General features: G+C 31.8%; 3 protein-coding genes and 1 long non-coding RNA gene across 7 annotated transcripts in view; 1 reads left to right on the top strand and 3 right to left on the bottom strand.

The window, feature by feature from the left end:
- Positions 1 to 15,329, bottom strand: part of LOC105151899 (dynein beta chain, ciliary) — a 28,049-nt gene extending 12,720 nt beyond the window's left edge. The window contains exons 1-35 of the mRNA XM_087403536.1: positions 14,743 to 15,329; positions 14,558 to 14,665; positions 14,117 to 14,333; positions 13,706 to 13,858; positions 13,292 to 13,503; positions 12,727 to 12,966; positions 12,065 to 12,256; positions 11,759 to 11,968; positions 11,102 to 11,376; positions 10,914 to 11,032; positions 10,307 to 10,624; positions 10,114 to 10,183; positions 9,852 to 10,049; positions 9,459 to 9,687; positions 9,011 to 9,106; positions 8,378 to 8,718; positions 8,112 to 8,268; positions 7,756 to 7,988; positions 7,298 to 7,587; positions 6,922 to 7,070; positions 6,430 to 6,675; positions 6,134 to 6,358; positions 5,852 to 6,053; positions 5,604 to 5,770; positions 4,981 to 5,393; positions 4,255 to 4,525; positions 3,536 to 3,798; positions 3,156 to 3,466; positions 2,631 to 2,746; positions 2,275 to 2,486; positions 1,952 to 2,155; positions 1,482 to 1,553; positions 1,053 to 1,268; positions 719 to 956; positions 391 to 583 (exon numbers count right to left, since the gene is read on the bottom strand). Of these exons, the coding sequence (XP_087259662.1) occupies positions 391 to 583; positions 719 to 956; positions 1,053 to 1,268; positions 1,482 to 1,553; positions 1,952 to 2,155; positions 2,275 to 2,486; positions 2,631 to 2,746; positions 3,156 to 3,466; positions 3,536 to 3,798; positions 4,255 to 4,525; positions 4,981 to 5,393; positions 5,604 to 5,770; positions 5,852 to 6,053; positions 6,134 to 6,358; positions 6,430 to 6,675; positions 6,922 to 7,070; positions 7,298 to 7,587; positions 7,756 to 7,988; positions 8,112 to 8,268; positions 8,378 to 8,718; positions 9,011 to 9,106; positions 9,459 to 9,687; positions 9,852 to 10,049; positions 10,114 to 10,183; positions 10,307 to 10,624; positions 10,914 to 11,032; positions 11,102 to 11,376; positions 11,759 to 11,968; positions 12,065 to 12,256; positions 12,727 to 12,966; positions 13,292 to 13,503; positions 13,706 to 13,858; positions 14,117 to 14,333; positions 14,558 to 14,665; positions 14,743 to 14,973 (7,387 nt within the window). The 5' untranslated portion in view covers positions 14,974 to 15,329. The remainder of the gene's footprint in view (positions 1 to 390; positions 584 to 718; positions 957 to 1,052; positions 1,269 to 1,481; positions 1,554 to 1,951; positions 2,156 to 2,274; positions 2,487 to 2,630; positions 2,747 to 3,155; positions 3,467 to 3,535; positions 3,799 to 4,254; positions 4,526 to 4,980; positions 5,394 to 5,603; positions 5,771 to 5,851; positions 6,054 to 6,133; positions 6,359 to 6,429; positions 6,676 to 6,921; positions 7,071 to 7,297; positions 7,588 to 7,755; positions 7,989 to 8,111; positions 8,269 to 8,377; positions 8,719 to 9,010; positions 9,107 to 9,458; positions 9,688 to 9,851; positions 10,050 to 10,113; positions 10,184 to 10,306; positions 10,625 to 10,913; positions 11,033 to 11,101; positions 11,377 to 11,758; positions 11,969 to 12,064; positions 12,257 to 12,726; positions 12,967 to 13,291; positions 13,504 to 13,705; positions 13,859 to 14,116; positions 14,334 to 14,557; positions 14,666 to 14,742) is intronic.
- LOC147910515 (uncharacterized) overlaps positions 1 to 20,673 on the top strand; it is a 46,117-nt gene extending 25,444 nt beyond the window's left edge. The window contains exon 3 of the long non-coding RNA XR_015544195.1: positions 20,093 to 20,673. This is a non-coding gene — a long non-coding RNA (uncharacterized LOC147910515). The remainder of the gene's footprint in view (positions 1 to 20,092) is intronic.
- On the bottom strand, positions 15,587 to 22,610 carry LOC105151859 (serine protease snk). Of its 2 annotated transcripts, none has more exons than XM_011065807.2 (6): positions 21,567 to 22,610; positions 21,072 to 21,193; positions 18,779 to 18,979; positions 17,595 to 17,860; positions 16,909 to 17,201; positions 15,587 to 16,303 (listed from the first exon to the last, which is right to left on the bottom strand). In XM_011065807.2, the coding sequence occupies exons 2-6, from the start codon at positions 21,163 to 21,165 to the stop codon at positions 16,006 to 16,008; spliced, it is 1,152 nt and encodes a 383-aa protein (XP_011064109.1). In that variant the 5' UTR covers positions 21,166 to 21,193; positions 21,567 to 22,610; the 3' UTR covers positions 15,587 to 16,005. The 2 variants fall into 2 exon arrangements, with proteins under 2 accessions (XP_011064109.1, XP_087259395.1); XM_087403269.1 differs by having other exon boundaries at positions 18,779 to 18,976.
- Positions 22,611 to 22,755: 145 nt separating this feature from the next.
- galla-1 (cytosolic iron-sulfur assembly component galla-1) lies at positions 22,756 to 23,833 on the bottom strand. 3 transcript variants are annotated; one of them, XM_011065810.2, is made up of 4 exons: positions 23,687 to 23,833; positions 23,475 to 23,601; positions 23,031 to 23,294; positions 22,756 to 22,955 (listed from the first exon to the last, which is right to left on the bottom strand). In XM_011065810.2, the coding sequence occupies exons 2-4, from the start codon at positions 23,551 to 23,553 to the stop codon at positions 22,855 to 22,857; spliced, it is 444 nt and encodes a 147-aa protein (XP_011064112.1). In that variant the 5' UTR covers positions 23,554 to 23,601; positions 23,687 to 23,833; the 3' UTR covers positions 22,756 to 22,854. The 3 variants fall into 3 exon arrangements, with proteins under 3 accessions (XP_011064112.1, XP_011064111.1, XP_011064110.1); XM_011065809.2 differs by having other exon boundaries at positions 23,673 to 23,824; XM_011065808.2 differs by having other exon boundaries at positions 23,475 to 23,814.
- Positions 23,834 to 23,965: the final 132 nt, after the last annotated feature.

The following is a 23,965-nucleotide window of genomic DNA, read 5'->3' as shown; positions in this document are numbered from 1 at the left end:
ACTTCCCATCACTTGTAAAACGCTACGAATTAATTCCAACACCTAATAGTTTGTCGTTAAAATGAAGACTATATCAATTATAACGTACAATTGGCAATCATTCGCGAAGAATTGACAATTTATCAGAAATTAAGTGTTTTTTCGTTTCTAAATATATTCATATATTAATATTTCATAAGCAATTAACACTTTTAAAAAATTAATTTAAAAAATTTTAATTTTGAAAGTATTAATTTGTTTAAAATTTTCTGTAGGCGTAACAATAATTTTTTCAAAATAAAATAATTCTCAATAATTCTATAATGGGAGTTATTATTTCAAAAACGTATAGAAAATTTGTAACCGCAAATCTCTATAGTTTTAGAAATTTGAATTGCCTCTCTTATTTACCTGATGTAGTATAGAAATTAAAGGGAACATTTGCAATGTTATAATTATCTGGCAAAGTTGCCAATTTGTTGGCCAAAATGACGCTTTTTCCGGAGCCTGCTCCACCCACTAACATGACCGGAACGCGCTTCTTTATCAACAAATCCATGAAAAACCTCAAGCGTACTGTTTCTCCAGTTGGTACCAAAGCGGACTATATTAAAAATTAAATATCTTATATATCTAATATATGTACATCTTATTTTTATTTTTACTCTAGTTGAACATTGTTGTGATTTGGCATGTTACGTTTTTATTTTCAAATAAATTAATAAAATTTGGAGACAACCTGAAGTGGAAGATCTGAATCCAATTCAAACAAGCCGATTTTTTCTGTCCAAGATATTAATTTTTTCGTTTCTGGTTCTATAAAGTAACTAAATACAGTTCCAGCTGATGGAAACTTGACAGCTCTGAATTCATTTTGCCACCATTTGCTAAATTCGTTCCGCCAATCAATCAACTGATCTCGAAACATTGCTGAACCAAACGCCCAAATGCAGGCGAACATAAAATATAATTCATACCTAAAGTATAAACGTAAAATATTGTATCTTTTACCATTATTATAAAAGGGATTGCGGAAACTATGAGAAAACTTTATTTACTGAAAGTCATATTACCATTCCTTTGGGCAGTCCGGTGGTACGTTTTCTTTAGTTAGAAAACAATCGAGTAAGTGACAAAGCATTTGTAAGTGACATATTTCTGGTAAAGGAGTGATTTTCTTGAATTTTGATTTTGTTACTTCCAGCAGAGGTGGAATGTATTTCTCGAAAAGAATCGACAAGTTAGCTCGTTCCGATTGATCTCTCGTTTCTATCCAACTTGCTATAAATCTAGGCAAATTTTTCGATTGAAACTCAGAAAACAATTGATATTTATTAAACAACAAAATGAGAAATTGCGTGAAAACAATTTTTTCAAAGCTTAATTGTAGTCACGTCTTTATTTTTTATTTCAAAATATTCTTTATCATATTATAGCATATGAACGTATACATATATAGAAATATATTACATTATTACATAGTAAGTATATTTATTGCTTACGGGCTCCAACCTAAATCTTGTGGATTGATATACAAAATTCCTGCTCTAGACACTGTTGCAGGCGTAGCTGTCCTGAAATGAAAACACGAATTATATTGAAAATGCGTAAGCTAACAACGCTATTTTTGTTACAAATGAAATTTTTTTGCCACATTTAAAGTCCACATTTTATGTAAATATTTATTCGTTAAAACAAAGCAAAATTAAATTTTGTGTTTTAATCTTTTTTTTAAGTTTAACCGATTTCAATCCTTTTCCTTGAATAAATTTTCTTTGTATAGTCAGGTGATAAATCATATCAGATAATAAGGTGATGATAACACAAATTTTAATTAAGCTACTGAAATTGTTATTAAGATTATATCTGAATAATAAAAAAATGTTCTTTATGAATTCAAAAGTTTTATATTCTAGTACTTAGAAAATAAAAAATTATATAAAGGATAGTTGACTGACTGCTAAACAATCACCTTAAATTTGAAATTTCGAAGAGAAGGCGCATGTGTTTGGTTAACGCGATTCTTTCATTACTCGCTAATGTTAGAACCTTGTTATCGTCCATCACGGTATTCAGGGATTCGATCCACATCGGGTCGATGTCACCGTCGAATATGATCCACTTTGGATCATCGCCGGCCATGTTGGCTTGCTCCCTCATTATCACGGAGAACAACCTGCAAAAGTAGCAATAAGAATAGAAAGTCGTGGCGAGCCTATTACGGAGCGTGGGTTAATGTTGCGCGTAGCGCGTTTGATCGCGCGCTGAAAATTGACGGGTGTGCTATCTTCCAACCCGTCTTTCCATTCCCTCGTTGCCGGATTAATGACACCAAATAACTCGTCGTTGGTCACCACCTTTGGGTTTAAATCGTTGTAGTGCGGTTTGCGCTTTTGGTTTGAGTACGTTCGGTTAAGCGTTTTCCAGACTTCGGTCTTACCAGTCCCGGCGAAGCCAATGATAAAGACTGAATGTCGAACGTGAAACAACTCTTCCAATTGTACCACCTGAAGCGAATCGATGGAGAAACTCTCTTTCTCTCTCTCTCTCTCTCTCTCTCTCTCTCTCTCTCTCTCTCGCTTTTTCTTTTTTTTTTTCTCGTTTTGCTTGCCAATTAACCATTCAAGGTGAACATTACGTGTATAATATACCTTGAGAATAAACCCGTCCTCTGGTTGCAACTTTAAGTCAAGAGCCGCAGTTTTAATCATCGTTTCGAAATCTAAATCTCTCTTTCGCGGCACGTCCAATGCGGGAAATAAATCTCCTGAATAAAACCAAAAAATTACATCAACATATTTAAGAAAATTGTAAATATATAATTTATCTTAAAATTTATCATACTACTTTTTGTGTAAGTAAATTTCTTGTTTGTCTGTCAATAATTTGTTATCTGCTCAACCAATTTTATCGTAAGAAAAAATCGTCTGGAAAACGAGCCTTCTCTTCTCTTTATTTTTAACGATTATAACTTTTTAAGTTTTTTTTTTTTTTAAAGATTAAACATGAAGAGAAATGTATTTTAACAAGTTTTTGTTGTTCACACGATAACTAACGAAATTGATGCTATGCTAGCATAAAATATGATGTACTAATAAACTTTTTTTCTCCGTATGATTTTTTTTTTAACTTATTTCCTCTATAGCCAATTTTAGTAACATTAATCTGCCTCATACCTATTAATCCCATAAACACGGGCACATCGTCAGTCACGATTTTTGGCATATTAAAATCCCTTAGCGCTCTCATTAGCACTTGCTCCTCCGGCCTTTGCCTATCACCACGTTTCAGCTTTCCAGCGACGACTAAAACGGACTTGATGGCTCTCAAACCCCAGTCGTAGTGATCTTGCTTGGATAAAAGCTCTCGACATAGCGTGTATAGGGTAATAAACTTCCTCCCCAGTAATCTCGCTTCTTGGAAGCCCTCGGCCACTAACATAATCTCACAAATTAGTTCAAAATCGGGCACCACCATAGCGCAGGGCCTGTTGATTTATTCCGGATTAGTTACGCAATATTAACTCTCGATAATCTCCCTCGTATGATTCATTTACCGAAATAATGTTTTCAAGTTTTCGGGTAATTCTGTTCTACCGGCGTAACCAGGATTCATCGTTATGAATATGCCAACTGTATCCATGAGATTAAGCTCTTGCCCAAGGAATAAGAATATCTTTTTCCGGTTTTTGACTCCATCCAGAACACATTTCACTTGCACAGCCACGACCGACAATACCTCGACAGAAATCCTATTGAATTCGTCGAAGCAACCCCACGCTCCAGTTTGTGCTAATCCTTTGTATATGTTACCGCACGACTACAGATATTCAAATGTAAAACAACAAATTTATGATTTTTACTTTGTACTTTATCCAAAATATAACAGATACTAATTATTTACATTATTGAACAAAAATATTATAATATTATAATATCTTGGTACTTTTCTTTCATATGCTTAATATATTAAATGCATTCAAAAGGTCATAGACGTATTAATGTTACAAGATGACTAAAAAAAATCACGAAATAATAAATTTTTTTTATAACTCATTACATTTCTAAATATGCTGTGTAACAAGAAAATTTATAATATTAGAACGAAGAAAACGCAATTACAGTGGAAAAATTATACATCATTTTTAACTACAAAAAAAAAAATAAATTTATAATACTTTGCAAAAATATGCGACAAGACAACATCTTTTGAAACTGAACGTTTCACGTACAAGAATCTCTGTAAAAAAAAACAGAGAGAGAGAGAGAAATGTACTTTATAATCCATTTGTTCGGAACAGTTGAAGACATAAACCATTTGTCCAAGAGATCTACCGAGGTCCTTGGTCGTCTCGGTTTTCCCCGTCCCTGCAGGCCCAGCCGGTGCTCCGCCCATTATCAGATGCAACGATTGCGTCAACGTAATGTAGCATCTGTCCGTCAACGGCGTAATTACCAACCGTGGCACGTTACCCAGGTACTCGTAAGCGTACATGAAACATGCGTCGCAAATGTCGGCGAAGCAATCTCCTAATTTGTCGTCCCACCTACGAGGCGAAACAATCTCTTTCAATTCTCTTTTTTCCTGCACCTGCGCGAGAAGATTAGTGTCTACGGTATCGGGACAGGAATGAAATACCGGGATGGAAATTCAATACATCTGTATTACGATAATCTATATTTTCAAAACCGATTTATCGGTACTTTATATAATATCAGTGCCTCTATATTTACAAGTGTTATTTGCACAGTATTTACATGTGTTATTTTTTTTGCTAATTAGAGAAAGAATTCTTATGAATCGTCACTTTCTTATTAATATATTTGAATCCATCGATGATTCGAAGATTCGAATTAGAATTCAGTTGAATTCTAATTCATATGAATTTTCAGTGAGCGGACAATTTCTTTTGAAAGTTCAGCGATATATTTCAGCATGCGAATGTTTTTTTGAAATAATAAAGAAAATCAGTTAGTTTTGTATAATCTCTGGTGTAATCACCTGTGTTTTAATTGCGATTGCCATGTGAAATTAGAAGAGTTCTCTGCTTTAATAGATATTAATTTTGCGACAACGTCACGCGCATGCACATCGATGGTACAGATAGTCATGATCTTCTGGCGGTCATTCTCATTTAAGTCGCCACGCAACATTGCGATCAAATTGTTTAATTGGGTGATCTGTTTTTTCTGGTAATCCTTGAGCGCGTTCTCGAATCCCTCTTCGAGTCTCGCGAATGCTGTATTCACTTCAATGGTCCACCAGATTTGCGTGCCGCATAGAGTTGGCTGTGCTTCGTAATCTAGAATCCAAAGTTCGCGAGGCTTCTCATCGTACGATGCGACAGCCAGACTGAAACGATATCTGACGCTTCTTCTCATTGCCTCTGTGACGCGATTTAACCAAATTTCAACCTATAAATGAGGCAAAAGTGACCGAATAGCTGAAATAACGTAGCAGATAGCCATGATGTATAAGTAATAAGAAAAAATGTAAAACACAAACATACGTTTATTACTATTATTATTTAAAAACATACTGATATATAAGTTATGATCAGTATAGTTTTATATGTATTGTTCCATATCTTAAGTTTTGTCTTTTGGGGTTGATTAACTTTATACCTTTCCCGTACAGTCACATGTTCCATACATGGTCATTTCCTCTCCATCCTTCGCTATCATCCTGTTAGCGTTTTTCGATGGATTTCCTGGTTCATTTTTCCACTGAAGCTTTGCCAACGAATCATACAATTTGGACAAATGCTTGCATACTAATTCGGGATTGTTTCCTGTTGCAATAAAGTATATGTAATTTCGCAAAATTTCTTATCGAGAGAGAGAGAAAGAGAGAGAGAGAGAGAAAGTTTTACCATTGCTTAATATGTCTAATAGATCTGCAGACGAGATGAAATAAAAACGTGGGTAAGCTAATCTTTTTGTCTCTAGGTAATCAGACAGAGCTTTCTCGCAAATATTTAATCGTATCTCCAATTCCTCGAGTCGATCCAAAAGTTTCGGTTTATTCGTTGACTTTATTATATTCAGATTGCTCAACATTTCTTTCAACAAATCCTTGAGAGGAAATCCGAAGATATCCAATTAATGTAATCATAAAATGTAATGACATAAATTATTAAAATTATAATATTTACTTTAAAATCCTTGTCTATCTTCTCGAAAAGTTTCGATTCTTCCGGCAATTGGCTTCTTATGTCTTCTGATCCAATGAAAATGCTCTCGAGGTACATCCAAGCTCGTTGGACTCGAAACCAGGCATTGATCGTGGCATCGGCATTGTTAAGCTTTTGTTGCCAATTTGTCACTTCCTCGAGGAAGTAGGCAACATATTTGGAATCCAACATGTTTTGCAATTGTACCTACGATAATAATCTTTTCTGTCTTCAGGGTTGTCACAGGGTTGAATTAGAAATCCAGATAAGGCACATACCTGATTTTCTTCCAACATCTCGATTACTTCTTCGCTTAAAGTTAAGATGCTAAGTTTAGTGCGTTCATGTGTCTCTTTACCGAATTCAAGAACATCCCATATGTTGTGCAACTCTTTGAAGGCTTTCTCCATGCTCATTTCTTTAACTGCTTTATCTACCATATCCTTAACTTCATTCTCGAATTTGTGAAGTTCTAATTTCAATAAATCTTCTAAAGTGGTTTTATCATCCATAGTAAATTTCACCTGTAGGATGATTTTAATTAGAATTGCTAATGTTTAAATCGATTGGATAAATTAGTTTGAAATAGAAATTATTTTTTATTATTGTATAGATTTTTAAAGTTCACCACTAATAAAATTAAATCCCTGATACACACACACACAATATCATATATTATGTGCATATCATTTTTTAATGGTTAATCTATGAAATGAATATTTCGAGGTTTTGTCTTTGAGTAAATAGTATTATTGGGTAATAGTATTTACCCGGGTTTTAATCATAAGTTCTTGCCAATGTCTGTCCTTGATGGCGGGATTTTGTAATTCTAAAACTGCTCGTAATGATGATATCATATTTCTCACTTGTGCTTCTATATGAGCATATAAATCCCAAGTTCGTGTCTCTTTATCTAATTCTAAATTAATATAAAGCACATTGGATTTTTAATTTATAACATGTATTTTGTATTAACATATGTATATACTTATATATACATATATATTTTTATAACATACTTGATAAATTTCAAAATATGTGTATTTAAATATTGAAAAGATACATGATATTTCGATTTTGTGAATCTCTAAAAACTTGATATTATTGAATGCATCAATTATTAATATTTAATGTAAAATTACTTACGTCTCAACTCGCGAATAAATCGTTTACACTCTTGTTCCATTCCCTCGACATCTATTTTTTTCCAAAATGTTGTCTTCCATTCGTCTAGACTCGACGTAATAACATTAACATAATCCCAAAGATTCTTCAGAAGCTTTAAGTCTCTTCTAGCAAGCTTGATTTGTTTAAATTCTGTCATCTGTTGTTCAAATATGTTCACTTGATCATGTAATGCCTTTAATTCATCTTCGAACTGTAGAATTTCTTCATTTATCTTGTCCAATTTCTCATACACATTCGTACAGTCGAAACTATTGATTGATCGTAGTTGATTATTGAAACATAAATTGTATTCAAATAGTTAAGTAATTGAAAATCTGTGCGTAGGTATAAACTTAAACATTTTTTTTAAGAGCTCTTCGTATATCATATTTAATGACTTTATTTTTTTATTCAAATAAATGTTGCGATTGCTTTACCTGAACACGATGTTCTCGCGAAAACGCGTTAGATACTGCTGTTGTCTGAGATCATAATAATTGAGACGTTTCTTCAATAAGTCAATTTGACGTGCCATCAAAGGATTCACAAGCTGTTTCACTTGCGCTGCTCGTTTTTTGACCGTTTCCCATTGCTCCGGTAATTCTGTCAACCACTTATAAGTTTCTTCGTCGAATTTCACTTCGTATTCTTTAAGAAGCTCTATAGTCGCCTGTAATCGAATAAACTAATTGTTACTAGATGTTTTATATAATATAAATTGTTACAAGTAAGATGGTCAAAATTAAACAAAGTTACACTACTTTCTATTATTTATATTTTCTATTTTTATTACCTTGATAGGTTCCCACATATCGTCAATTTGGAATTGTCGATCTCGTACCTCCTTTAAATAATATATAGTATTCAACAAATCCTCGTAATCATCTGGTGCAATTGGCTGAGTAAATTTCTTTAAAGCATTCGTCAAGAATTCGCTAAGATTTCTAAGTCTGTAATATACAGTGTAAAAAATTGAATATATTAATATATATGCAATATTAATTAATTGATAAGATTTAAAAAGAAATATAAGGCACCTATGATTACATAGATACGTACTCGTTGTTGACATAATCAATCAGATGTGTTTTGAATAAATTAGACCACTTGCAGATTGTGTTCAGTAAAGCTTGTTTCAAGGCTCTTACATCTATCCGCAGCCAACGCAAGAAAACTTTTTCATTCTCAAACTCGTCGCATTTTTTATAAAGTTCCATAAAGTAGTCAATTTCTCTTTTAAAATCAGCCAATCCTGGTTTTTTCTCTTTCAAATGTTCCGATAAATTTTCTTGTATTACCATAATTTTTTCTTCGTCCGTGAGTGTGCGACCAAAACGTAAAAACAAGTTTAAATATTGTTGTCTATCGTCAAGCCATAACCAGGAAAATGGTTCAAAAACCTGCAATTCAAGAAATATTGGAGCATAAATAATGGATAAGTCATGAATTATGTAGATATCAGTTGTTTTCTCTTAAATAAATGAAGTTCACATGGTTAGAAAAGTGATTGCTCTCTTATTTGCTATCGAAAATCCTTATTTTTCTATTGATTTGGAACGTTTTGTGAAAAGTTTTATTGCATCACATTTTCACGTTAAGTTATTGCTTTCATAGATATATGACAAGCAAAATATATTTATACATGATTAAGATTAAAAATAAGAAGACCATATAATTGCTTGAAGCTCTTACAATGATATATTCCTGTGCTTGCACCAAACCTAACTTGATTCGATTACATGTTTCCTCGAGCATGAAAACGATATTTTCTTCTTCTGCTAAATCAACCTTAAAATATAGCGATTAATAATAGAAGAATTATAATATCATATGTGTGCGATGTGTGTGTGTGTGTGTACGTACGTGTGTGTGACAATTATGAAAAAAAGATAAAACTTTAAGTACTGAAATCCAAAATTAGCTGAAGAATTAGCTGCTTTTGTTATATATTCTCATTCCTACAGTGCAGTTCACTAATTCCTTCTTAAATTTTTCACTAAACAAAATCTTTCACTAAATTCCTTTTTAATTAATTTTGACATAAATAATTAAGAAAAGATTATTTTACTTTTAACATGCAAAGTACGATTGTATGCAATAAATGCGCCTATTATTGATCACTCTATATACAACGACGTACTCCATAATGGTCCCGTTCCGTTGCAATGTCAGGATCTACGCGTGGTATTAAAGTTCCCATTCTCATAATGTCAAGCAGCAAACCCTCGTAAAATGTGTAGAAACTCTCAGGATCGTCCGGATCTACCGCAGGATGAAATACAATATGGGGTATCTCGAGCGACAGGTGAATCTCGAAAAGAGGTGATACGTCGCTTTCCGGATCGGTTTCATCGAGCAGATAACATATGCTACGGTGCAGATACCGCGTGAAAAACAATTTCATTATTAATTAATAGTATTTAGGAAGATTTCTAAGAGCATGCTAATCATTAACTTTTAGTCTTTATACGTTACTTTAATCGATTAACAGAAAATAATATGAACTTTAATAATGTTTGCTAGATCTCGATACCTAGTAGAAGCAGCTTGAATCAAGGCTTTCGATATCAAATTGTCGACGTAAGCGAGATAAGGCTTCCATGTGGCCATATTTTCAGCGATTTCCTCATCTGTTAATATTATTTCAGCTGCGGCCTTCATTCGTTCCTCCTTGCCGACTTTTTCATTTTCCACAGTATCTCGTCCAGTTCTTTCTTTCTCTTCATCACCTCTGATTATAGTGATAAAAGCATATTTTACAATAAGTTAAAAAAAAACTCTAATTTGATACATACCTCAATTCGTCTGTTCTTTCTTTGACTTCTTCAAGGTCTTGTTTTCTCGCATCTGTTCCCATGTCTGTGACTAATATATTATAATTTGATATTTCGATCAAATTAATTAAAAATCTAAAAAGTTGTCTTATAAATTCGTTATATAAAAAAAATTAAAAGAAGCTTTTGAAGAAAAGAAATGAATAAAAGTTACTGTTATTCGATTCAATTTCATCTTTCTCGTACACTGAATCGGGCAGTAAATTGAAGAAAAGTTTATAATTTTCATCCAAGACTCGATTTAGTTCTCTACTGGCTTGCTCGATCTCGTCATATCTTTTTTGGAAATTCTCGTTGCGTTCACCCAGAGCGAGCAAATTCTCATCTTTAAAATCCTTGCGCTCTAATATCGGCGACATCGCCCACGTGTAAATCATTTGCAACAACGTGTTGATGTTTTCTTGAGCATAAAAGATCCGCAAATATAACTTTCGTATTATATCCATCAAATTACTTATGTACTCTGGCACTTCTGTGAAACAAATCCTCGATGACATTATATGTTGTTACTGTGAAAATTGTTACGGAGTTGATTTTATTTGTCTAATCATTTGATTCTCTCCTCCTTTGTTTTGCTTCACAGATTATCTTTTTGAAGCAAGACAAAAAGTTATCTGAAGACGTTACAACTACGATTCTAAGTTACAAAGATTTAAAAAACTTATTTAGGTGCAGTTGTTACTTTTAGTTTATTATTTGTATGAATAACATTTAAATGTTTGTATACATAACATATAAATCGTCACGATTAAAAATTTCACCTGGAGAATTCCAATTATAATTTTCTTGGCCAGTGTAAATTAATTCGTCCAAGTTTTCAATTTCATGCTTCAATAATTCAAACTCCTCAGGCAAACTGTAATTTCTTATCCAATTGTACCTATCATTTGAACAATGTATTATATATAAATAAAATTATTTCTCATCAGTTAATAATATATTTACTTACCACTGTATGAGTACATTGAGATTGTAGGTACTCTCAAAAAAATATTGCGATCTATAATATAATTGATTCGCTTCCTCGGATAAGTCTGTCCTCTTCATAGTGATCATAAAGCGAATTTCTCGCAGTAGAGCAGTTAGTTCCGGATCAAAGTTTAGATCGAGTAACTTGTTCTCGTGTACTGTTAGTAAGCTTTTCGACAAATGAAAGTTGCTTATATCGACTATCTTGTTGGCCCAGTCCGTGAAAATTTTATACTCCATCTCATCCATGAGTGACTTATGAGAATACGATGTACTTTTATTAACACAATTCGAGTATTGGTCGAGTACATTTGGCAGATAGATTAGATAGATGTCTTAACATTTAGTTTACAATCAGATTACTTTTTGTATGGACGCGTTATATCATAAGTAGCTAACGATAATCATAAACGAGTGACAAATGGTATTTGATATGTTATATTTTATTTAAAAGATTAAGTAGATATTACGATAAGTATTACGGTACATTATACAAAGTGAATATAAGCAAATAAAGACATTGAAAAATCTAATATTCATAGTAGATTTTTACATTTACTGTCTAAGAACATATCAGTCTAGGTCAAATGATGATTAAGTTTACCATTTTTTTTTCTAGGATTTTGTGAGATATTACCTGCATTTGATCGTACTTTGGTTTAGTTTCACGTGCTATTTTAAGATTTATCAAAGGATGATCAACTAAGTTCGCACATTGCATCGGATAGTCTATTCGTTGTCGCAACTGCGTCAATATACATAATGCACCAGCGACATGCGGGAAATACTGATCGGTTTCAATCCATTCGTCTTCCTTGTAATCTTTGAAGATGCTATCAAATATGACCTGGAAAAATTAAATGGAGTCTAGTTAAAGTATCAAACTCATCATCTATTTTTACGGCTTATATTATGCTTATTAAATATTAATGTTTCAGAGCACTTTAACGTCGTCAAAATGGTTATGAATTCTTTGAAGCAATCTCTCGTAATTGTGCCATAATTGTGCCATGATGATTGGTCTGTAAACCATCGAGCCTAGAATCCATATTATCTTAAACATGGTTTCAGTATTATGACATTCAGAAAATGCTTGATCGAATATATTTGCTAGCTGTCTGTCAAACTCTTCCACCTACGGTAAAAGAGTCAACAATTTTTTACATTACAGCGATAATTTTATTATATTTTACGTTAGAAACAGTAATAATAACATATACGATATATCTATTATAATGCAGGATTATTGTGCTTACTTTTGCTAAAAAAGAAATAACATGATCTGTGAATCGTATCTCTTCTGGCATCAAAATATCGTATTCTAATTCGGCAAATTCAGTGTAAATTTTAACAAATTTTTCATAAATGTCATATACCTTAGAACATAACGTTTTCTTTTGTAAACTCGCAAATTCTATCCTTTCTAGTTTAAAATATTCTTGGGCCGTTTGAAATAACATCTGGCAAATATATAATAAATGATTATCATTATTTATAGAATTATATAAATTATTTTATATGAGAAATAATAATCATATTGTTTTTATGTTAATTGATGCGCGACTTCAATTATGGAAAGCTTAATACTTATTTTAAAAATAAATTACGGACTTTGATTTCTTCCAAACGTTTTTGAAAATTTATTATCCTTCCAAACACCAATTCATCTTCAAAATTCCATGGAATTGATTCGGTCGCATATTTAAAGTAATTATCCAATTTACTTCGAAACATTTCAAATATTTCTATATAATAAGTTAAAATGTTTGCCACATCCATTAAACGTTTTAGACTATCGTCGATATCGCCAGTGAATAAAGTACTCTGATCCAAGTATTTGATAGCCTGCGAAGTTTTTAATTAGTGACATATAATAGACATTTCTTCATTGTTAGAAGAGAAATAGATATGTTTCCCCATTAATACTCAACATCGTAATTAAAAGCGCAGAACGTTAATGACTTAGAAAATATTAAGGAGACACAAAATTTAAAAAAAACCACATTACAACAGAAAGCTTCATCTTCTTTGTTTCAAAATGAAAATAATTAAGATATTTATTAACGCATACTTTCTTGAAAAATATAAATTATTTTTTAGTTATCATGCAAAGAACATCTTGACTTCTCGAGTATTTCGATATATAAATACTTATTTTTTTCTTACATACCTCGTTAATTAGCAGATTAGATATTTCGGATAATAGCGTAATTATTCGCATTGGAATACAATAGTATTTTGAATTTGACCATATCAGGCATATACAATGCAGCAATGGTTTCAATTTCGGCTGTATATTTTTAAATTCGATATTTTCTATATCTTTGAAGTGAGGTTCCAATGCTTTTAAATAGGCGCATACATCGCGTGCTTCGATTACCGCTTAAGATAAAAATTCTTATGAATATTATACAATTTTGAGCTTATTTGAAAATTAATGAGTAAAATCTTCTTCAGAATAATTCATTAGAATGAGGTAGCGATATATACTTATTACAGTTAAAAAAAAACAGAATGCTTAATCGATATAATTAATTAATACTCTTTGTAATATATCTTTCTATTAACGCTAGCAAGATCTAACCAGCGATAACGTCCTTCAACAGAGCTTTGAAACGCGGTGAATAGGGGCTCTTGGTTAATTCTAGAATAGATGCCATCTTTTTCACTCGTAGATCCCTCATTTGACTGTGAATAGATTCGACGTTTACAAGTCGTTGACACCAAAAATCGATTTCTGCAAGTATATTATTGATGTGATTAACATTCTTTAATTCTTAATTCAATTTCTTTCAATTAAATTTGATTGGTAATTATTGATTCAGGAAAATAAAAAAATATATTCTTACTATATATCGTTTTATGTGTTATGTGTATATAAAAATATATAAATTATATTATATTTTAATTATTAACATATGTGAAAAAAATTTGTACAATGTTTAGAATGTAAAAAAAATTCATTTCTAATTTTACGGTTTAAATACTGCAATACCCGCGCTTGGTAATAACTGCTCATTTTTTGGGCTTTCTTCGTTTAATGTATCACCGATTTGAGAACACCATTTTGTTATGATAATTTCTATATTGCTTTTTAAAGGAAGATCGATTTCGACACCTCCACTCCGCTGTGCTTTCCATTCCTCCTTGAATACCTCTTCGATACCCATTGGCATTGGTAGTAAGGTTTGTCCCATCATCTTACCTTTAACCTGAAAGTGATAAAGCATCTTCTGTCGATATTAAGAACGACTAATAAAAATATTTTTGCTCCATTTCGAAATTCGAAGATATCATGAAATTTTTGAAAAATATTTTTTAGTAGAAAATTTATTAAGATAAAGAAAGGAAGAATATTACTTAGATCTATCAACAAATCTGTTCCATATTATTTAGCTATTTTATCTTGTGGGTTAAGAGTTAAAGCTACTCATACCTGGCATATCAAGTTGCGAAGATCGTAAACGTGCTTTTTCATGTCCTCACCGATAACACGAGGCCAGCCCTTGTGATTCTTCGGATTCGATAATATCGGTACATAAGCCTAAGGTAGAACGTTTACATAAAGCTCAGTTTTTTTTAATAGGCGCAAACAATATTTAATTTGAGTGTCACACTTACCTCTTCGACCAAGACGGATAGTTCTTCGATAGGTTTTGAAGCCATGTCGCCAGGTATAATAATGTCCCTGTAATTTTTTTTTGTGATCGCGACAGGATTCTTTTTTATAAAATACGATGTCTTTATCCGACCTATCGCCGGTATCTCGAGAAGTGGCACTAACGTACCGGCTGCATTCAGTTGTATTATTAAAATCATTTCCGACGGTGTATTGAAGAATCTCATAATCATCTCCTGACATTTTCGTAATAACAAATAAGATATCTATTGAACAATTTATTTGTCTAAAAAAAATTTTATTTGGGATTGCTTTTATTGCGGAAATAAAAAATTCCTTCAATTTTTTCGAATTTGGATGAAAAAGATCTTTAAACATTTTTCATACAATTTAAATATTGCATTTCTTTCACGATTACATGATTAATAAACTAAAATCTATGTGTATATATACATATGCATATGTAAGAAAGACAGACAGACAATAAGAAAAACGATATATATTGTTTAGAATAAGCATAGCGTAAAACAATAGTGTGTTACATAAAAATTTAATTTAGTTCTGGTCGAGTAAGGTTAAGATTTAGAAGAAAATATTACACCTTGTATTCCTCGTTTGTTAACATCTTTAGCCATTTGTCAAGTTTAATTTTTCTTGAAAGCACCAAATATTTATAAAGGAAATCAATACGCTCGTCGTCTTCTTTCTTTTCTTCATCTTTTTTGTCAGCCATTTTTCCATTTACAAGAAAAGTTTGTTATCCTCAACGCTTTTCAATTGAACAGTTTGAACATTGCCAATTTGTTTTTACAGAGAAGTTATTTTTTAAAATAAAAGGGAAAGGAAAACAAGCTGAATATTCACGTTTATTGAAGCACGTATACATTCAGAATGATATATATTATTCAAAAGCATGAATCATATGTATAAAAGTATAAAATTCACAAAAGCACATTGTAAGATAGGAATTGAAAGAATAAATGCTGCATAAACTGAGTACGCGAATAGCTCAGGATGCGGTCTACTTAGTGCTACAAATGCTTTGAAGTATTTAATTGACCAATCGGAAGAAAGAATTTTTACTAATTTACCAATGAAGAAAATGCTTCGAAACATTCGTAGCATCAAGCGGACCGTAGCCTCAGACTAGATTATCGTAATGACCATACGTAATAACACCACAAGTCGCTTTAAAGTATTTAAATTGCGTCACGTTGTGCTGAGTAGTTGAGTCATTGAACACAGAGTCGAAACGGTAGATTCATCTACCGTTTGTTGGTCATTTCTGGCCAGACTTGATTTTCAATCCATTCCAAGAAGGAATATACCGCTGTATAAACTCCCGGTATAGATCCTCCGCAACTTTGCCCAAAAGCCGTGATTCCCACAATGCTGTGACTAGATCCAATGAACATCAATAAAGGTCCGCCACTATCTCCGTGACAAGCGTCCGACCTTCTTGTAACGTTAGTATCCAATACGCACAGCATATTATCGTCCAAACCGCGGGGTAATTTGCCGAAATCGTTAAACTTTTTGGCGCATGATTCTTTGTCTACGAGACTAGAAATTGGAGTATAATTTAAATCGTAATAGTACATCTCATCGTTGTTTCATCATTTAAAGATACAAAGGTGTTTAAAAAAAAAATCATTTAGTATTTATATGGTATATACTATACTGAATAAAGAAGCCTCAGTGAACATAGGTTGAAAGTTCAATCGTTTTTCAGGTATAAATAATTTTGTAGAAACAGTTAAGTTTCCGACTTGTGTCCAAAAAGCTATTTTAAGCTCAGTATAATGTATACAATATTGCGCTTGTCTTAGCGCCGAGACATTACCGTGTAAATAAATGCTGAATAGTTTTTTTGTAAACATCCAGTATAACAAATATGCAAGAATATATTTTGTCAACCATTAAAATTATGTTAACTAACTTTGGCTGCGTTATACAAATCAGATTTTTCTAATCGATAAATTATAATTTTAATGAAAGATGATTTCATGTTTTATTTTATGTAATATAATGCTATTTGTCAGATAAAAGACTAGCTTAAGTAAGAAATTTGATTTTTAGTAAAAAAAAGTTTCAGTAAACATACGTTTGAAAATATTCTCTAGAGAGTTGTTACTAAGAAATGTTACGTATTATGATTGTATTCTCACCTGAGACCTGGTGTCTTCATCAATTTGGTACTGCCATCCTCGTCGAAGCTGGTAGCACCCCAACCAATCACAATAAACGTTACGTTCGATTGTACATTCATGGAATCTAAAGATTTCGTTTGCATACAGATCGGCCGTACGTTATTCTCTATACGTACGGGCGTACTTAATTTCAGAATAGCCACATCGTTATAATTCACGCTGCGCTTGTATTGCGGATGCGGTATTACGTTGCTTATGGGAATTCGTTGCGCATCCCCAACGCTCTTCAGATCTTCGCTGCCGACTCTCACCTGTAAAAGCAAAGAAGATTTTTAATCCCAAAACAGATTGGTAAAATCTGATTTGATTTGACGAAGAAAACGTCATTGTTTATTTTGTTAATAAATCAAGTTAGTCGATCGAAGGAAAATGGAATGTTAAATGAAAAATTTGTTTCTATATTTGTAGAACATCTAGTAATATTTATGCGGTAGTTTGTTACTATTTACTTATACACTTTTAGACGAAAATTGCAAAATCTTTTCGCACACGATTAAAATATTTTATACGAATCTAGTTTTTCTCGTTTTTTCTTTTTATATAAGATATAAAAGATCACTTTCGCCCGAATCGATCCGACGCAGATATTTGAATGGTGATCAGTGAATCACGACCTTGAACTTGGAGCTCGCTTCGTTGCTTACCTCTACCGGTACTTTCTCCTGTATATTACTGACGCAATGAGCAGCGGTCAGTACGTATTGCGAGGAAATTAACGTGCCACCACAGTTGTACTTGATAGCTTCCGAATTGTCATCGTCCTTGTCTTCGTTCTCGTATCCCAAGGCGACCATGTACGGGAATTCCCCTTGCTCCGTTTGAGTACCGCCGAATATGTTGAACTGCACCTCAGCCGTCTCTCTCTTCTCTTTACTGTTGGTCTCGATCTCGTTCTCATATTCACGACATGCTAAAAATCCAGATGCGACGACGCGCGTTAAAGATCTTTTGCATTTTAAAGAACATAATCGATCGACTGATTAACGCGCAACCGACTATCCCGATCTATGGATCCGCGTAGTATGGATTGTAATCGTCATTGTAAAGTCAAGATTATTACATCACCGTGCGCGTCTCCATCTCAAGGTCGTTTGTTTATTTAAACGTTTCCGAGATTCTCGGAACAATGCAATTTACACACGTGTTAACGACGTAAATACATTAAACAATGATAAAGACGATAAATCTCAAAAATAATTTCGTCATGCTGACATCTGAATGGATGCAAATGTTTTGGAATACATATCTTAAAATTATACGTTATTGGTATAAGTTACAAAACGTAACTTATAATTACGTAGGTATAAGTTACAAAACACATCAAATATTAATAGATATATCGCATTTTGTGAAAGAAATGGGAAGGAAAAAAATAAGAGAATGTTGTCAAACAATTAAAGCCTGAAAAACCTGAAAAAAAAAGAATATTTAATCAATAGCGTATCTTTCGTAAATGCGGAATATAATCATTCGTCGATCGATTTTTTCATCGTTCATCTCTTTGTTTAATTTTCTCGAACTAAAAAAAAAATATCACGATTGAATAGCACAGTAATTTGTAAATCCGGACAATAGATTTTACTTCGTTGGAACGTATCCTAAATGTAGAAATCGTGCGCGACACACGTTACGAAAAAATAAGAAACGAATTAATTCTGATGAAATTTAAAAAGAATAATTATAACGCGTAATTTTTTTTCAATCAGCACAAAGTTCATCACATTGCATCTTAAAAATTATCCCATTCTTCAACTTTTGGATTAATATGAAACGCCTATATTTTAAAGAAACAAATAACAACATTTAGTTAATCAAAATGATATTATACCTATCTCTGCTGGTCGAAGTCCTATCTTATCCGTAATATTGAACTGACAACAAACGATTTCGATGAAATCCTGGAAACCACAACGACCTTTCGAATCCGAGTTTCTTCTACCCTCCTTCACCTCTTGCAATCTGGCTGGACATTCATATATCTTTCTGCACACTCCCTTTTCGCCATCTTCTGTTCTGCAGTAACTGCCTTCTGTCAAATAAAACGAGATTATTTCACAATTTTAGATTATATTTTGTTATTATTTAAAGAATCGTAGGGGAATCCCATAAAGGAAAAGACCAGCTCGGTCATTAAAATTAATTTTATGCACGCCCGCATTTTTACTCACAAGACCGACTATCATTTTTTTCTCATGAGATTACACTTACACACTATTTTTTTAATGATAGTATTTATTTACGCAACACAATATGCGCAATACAATCATTACCTTCAACAACTAGAAGACTAAAAGAAAATATTACACTTCTCTCTCTCTCTCTCTCTCTCTCTCTCTCTCTCTCTCTCTCTCATTATAGAAATATTTCTTTTTTATCACTTTTAACTTTTATCACGAAATTATTTAACTTAAACAAGTTCATCCGAAATTCAGATTTAAATTTTATATATTCAGGAAAATTATAAAATTATATACTACTTAAAAGTTTCAGCACACTCTCCATTTAAATTTATTTACATATTTAAAATTAGAAACAGAGAACTTATTTCTTTTCAGATTTTAGTTCAAACTTAATTTCCTTTTAATAACAGAAAGCAGATTCTTGATATTCTGTGATCGATAAATTTTTCAAATATCTTAATTAAGATATATCTTAATAAAGATTTATGTAATTAATGTAGCACTTAATTTCTGTTGAGACTATGTTTCTATTGAGTGTATGTTTCTATTTTCTCTGTAAATCATCACGATATTCAAATGTTTAGCACAAAATTTGAAATTGATATTTTTTTTCAATCGATATACATGATATTATATATACTTGAGAAAACTTACAATTTCTGTTTATAATTATTTTTCGGCAATTCGCCATTATTGAATACTTTCATGACCGATTATATTATAATTTTATATTTTATACATGAAAAATGAAATTGTTAGAGCAATAACATAAAACGTATTGAAATTTTTGAGCGGTTTTATATATTGAAAGGCTTTAAGCACACATAAAAATTAATTGTTTTTTTCTATGATACATGAAATATATAAGTTTTATCTTTAATAAAAAATATTTTTATCTTTTTAGATTGTGAACAAATTTCATCTATATTTAATGAAAACATTTTTCTTATGCTTACATGAAGGAGCAACAGACCATTAATAACGTGGAAAATTACGGATATGCAACTTTTGTCGATCTTTCAAATTAATCACGTATGTATATTGCGTCACTTTGCAGTACTGGTAGTGGTAAGAGTCTTACAGTATTTGATAGTCGCGGGGAAAAACAGCGGGGAAAAAACTATAATTATAAAAATTTAATATCCAGGCATTAATAATTTCCCAACAATTGTGAACAAAGAAAATAATTTCGTACATTGATTTTCAGAAAAACGAATAAATATTAAAATTATATTTTTTTAATATATCAATTTGAACTCTAATGTAAGATTTAATTAAATTATTTATAAAAATATGTTATGTTGATTTAGAAGTTTACTCTCTATTTGAGAGAGAGAGAGAGAGAGAGAGAGAGAGAGAGAGAGAGAGAGAGAGAGAAACAACTTATAGAAACATAAACACTTCAATTTATCATTTCAATATTATGCATATTAATATTATCGGAAAGATATATGTTACTACATAATGCTGGGAATGAATCATATTACTTTCATAATAGAGAATGAATTAATAATAATAGATAATAAATAAGCGTAAATGCGATAACGATTCACCTCGAACTCCACTTTCTGTGACGTTTATCTAGTCATAAGCAGCTTTGTAAGCAGATCAATATATTTTGCAAAGATCACGTCAATTTAATTGAATTATTCATAGGTCTTTCTGTAATGCATTAAAAACGCAATTATCAAATTGATCTGTTGACCCCTGCATGAGTTGTTTTTATTATTTTATTTGTAATTATAACGTAGATAATAACATAATGATACAAGAAATTTTTATATATTATATAGTTAATCACACGTACAAAAAAATCTTAGATACTGTTTCTTGGAGAAGTGTGAAAAAGAAAAATAATGTTTCAAATAGAAATGTTTAAAATACTCTTATTAATTCATTCCTAGTCACTTAATATATTTAAAATATTTACATATTTTATACCGTAAAGTTCCTCTTCTATTGGTAAACCATGTGTAAAAAACTTGAATAATAGGACGATAAGAATTGAGAAAGACAAACTGTAGCCCATCTTCATCACACGATAATTTGTAACGTTGACTTGGCTACAAAAAGTTTACATATTTGTGTATGCATTTATATTTTGTTTTAAAGAAAAATTTAGTTATAATCTTTTAAATTTAGATTTAAAAAATTTAATTATGTAATATACCATGTTTGTACATATACGTATGTATATATATATATATATATATTATATATGTATATGTATAAATTACATTTTTAAACAGTGACATTCCCTATTTTATACGATGTTATTAAAACGTAGATTTATAAAAATGTACAATTAAAATTTGCTAATTAATTTAGAAGATAAAAAGAGAACTAATTCGAAAATGTAACTATAAATACAAATTTAAAGTTTCAAATTACAAACTTTATATATATTTTTAACATTAATAATTGATAGATTCTTACGGAAGAAATTTTTTAACTTGTATCTTGCAAATCAAAATTGGTTCACTCTCCAAATAGATCACTTATTTTTAAAGATATTCGAAAATATTTTCTTCTAGAAATATGGATTAATAATACAGTAAAAAGACACTTGCAACACGTCGCCCGCAGCTCGAGGCTCGAGGCTGCTCGAGACTCAACTGGATTCGACACTCGACACTCGACTCGACACTCGACTGACGACTGCTGACGACTGACGCCACGCGATGCGAATGTGATCCGGTATAGTCATCACAGAAACAGGGTAGAAATGACGTAGAAACACTGACGCCCGTACGGCAGCTTTAATCACTATCATATATTACGCGCAACGCGCTATATAAATCACGTAATGTTCCGCGAATGTTGCGCGTGTGGTTTGCTCAATTCGTAATTATTTCACATGTTCCGTACATTGTATGTATATATGTATGTACATGCGTGTACGTATAGCGTTACGCATACATTAAGTGCATGCACTCGATCGAGCATTCTCCTGTAATTTGAAACATCGGAGTAGAATTTGAAAGTAGTCAGCGTGTTTAAAAATCATCTTATATAAATTAAAATTATATCTTCTTTCTTGAAGAGATTATACCTGTAAAATAAAATACGTATCTTAAATACATTAAGGAATATTATTTTACATTTTTTAATTCTTTATTTGTATCATTCATTATATATAATTCGATAAAGAAAATAAAAACAAACGTCACGTTTAGCAGAACGTTTGTTCTGCCTATTACAACTGTTAGAAGTTTTCTTCACTGATTGTACTTTTAGATCCAATTAGCGCGAAAAAAATTTACAACAATTGCAAAACATTCTATTGAACGTAGCAAACAATATTTATTTTTATAAAAGAAAAATTGAAAAAAATATTACCACAATAAAAATAATTGAACTTTTTCGTTCTATTGATTTAATCGCTGTTTATATATTTATCGACAAAATTTGTATTACGCATCTACGTTATGTAAAATGTATAATTAAATATTTCGATGTCAATTCGATCAGATAGGTATACACTCATGCATCTCTAAAATGCAAGATTACAATTATCAAGTTATAAAAATTTGATTTGTAAAATAAAGATTGTAATATCTCTATTGAAATAATTTTACTACGCGTTTATGCGCGAAATGAATTGGACTTAATTATACGCTTAATATAAACAAAATACATTATTTATTTACATGATTATTATAAATTAGATTAAAATTGCATTTCGGAAAAATATCTGATGTAGCATATGCTTTATCGCAAAACACTAATAATCCTCTTCTAGTATGCATTTCTCCACCAGTTCCCGTAAGTTTGGATTTTCCATTGCAGCCGCTATACGTTCCTTATCATTAATTTGTTTATTAACTGCAATTCAACGCATATAATTAGAAACAAACTATACACTGAAAACTGAAATTAAGATTTAAGGAGCATACATACTTTCTTGTTCAGTGGAATGTGCACCTTTTTTAATATAGATGTCTAATTTAAATGATGCTGATAATTGACGTTCCAATTTAACGCGGATGCACAATCCTATTAAGGTCGCCAAAGAACAGTGAGGCACTGTAGGATTAAATTCCACACGAATGACAGAAACTCCTCCTGGAGTGCTGTGGCAAACTTTAATGCAATCTTCATAGACAACATCTAGTTGCTCCAAAGTTTGTGGTTTTTCGGGATCCTTGATTGTTCTTAATAAATCTGAAAAGTAATAAGAATGCTAAATAAATATAAATTGATAGGATTTGCTTGAAAAATTTCAGTGTTTTAATAAGCGTATATAAGGGACAAAGTCACTTGCAATATCGCACCATCTCAATGATATCGGACAATATCCAAAAGGTCGCGCGTTACAAGACACAAATAGAGCGCAAAACTTGCCGTAAACGGATTCTTTTAACTCGATATCCGTCTTTAACGTTTGATTCTTCGCCATCAATAGATCCTCTGCCGTTCCCATGATTGTCTCTGGCAGTATACCATCCTTTATCTTTCCGCCAATTGATAACTTTCGGAAAAAGGATAGCATGTTTATTATTAATAATGATAAAGAAAACATAACAGCATAATGTGAATTACATCGTCTGCATTACAATTCACGATAATGACACAAAGACGAGTGACGATACGAAGAGAATAATAATGCAAAATTCGGAATATGCGTTGTATTACATTACAATCACATGTGTGTCGAGCTGAAGGCGAAGAGCAGGATTACCAAAAGTCACATCGAAAAATTTCTTCCACTTTTAAGATTCTTCAAAAGTCTCTAGTATTTTTAGTCTAAAGCCTAATCTACATTGGTCGTATCATAGGCATCAACCAATCCGATGCGTCAATTTTAAAGTCGCACGACGCTGTAACGCTTGCGA

The sequence above is a fragment of the Acromyrmex echinatior genome, chromosome 2 (genome assembly GCF_024713525.1).
Source record: "Acromyrmex echinatior isolate Ae372 chromosome 2, ASM2471352v2, whole genome shotgun sequence".
In the NCBI taxonomy this organism is placed as follows: domain Eukaryota; kingdom Metazoa; phylum Arthropoda; class Insecta; order Hymenoptera; family Formicidae; genus Acromyrmex; species Acromyrmex echinatior.
Note: the sequence above shows the minus strand (reverse complement) of the source record. Positions and strands in the feature narration are given on the sequence as shown.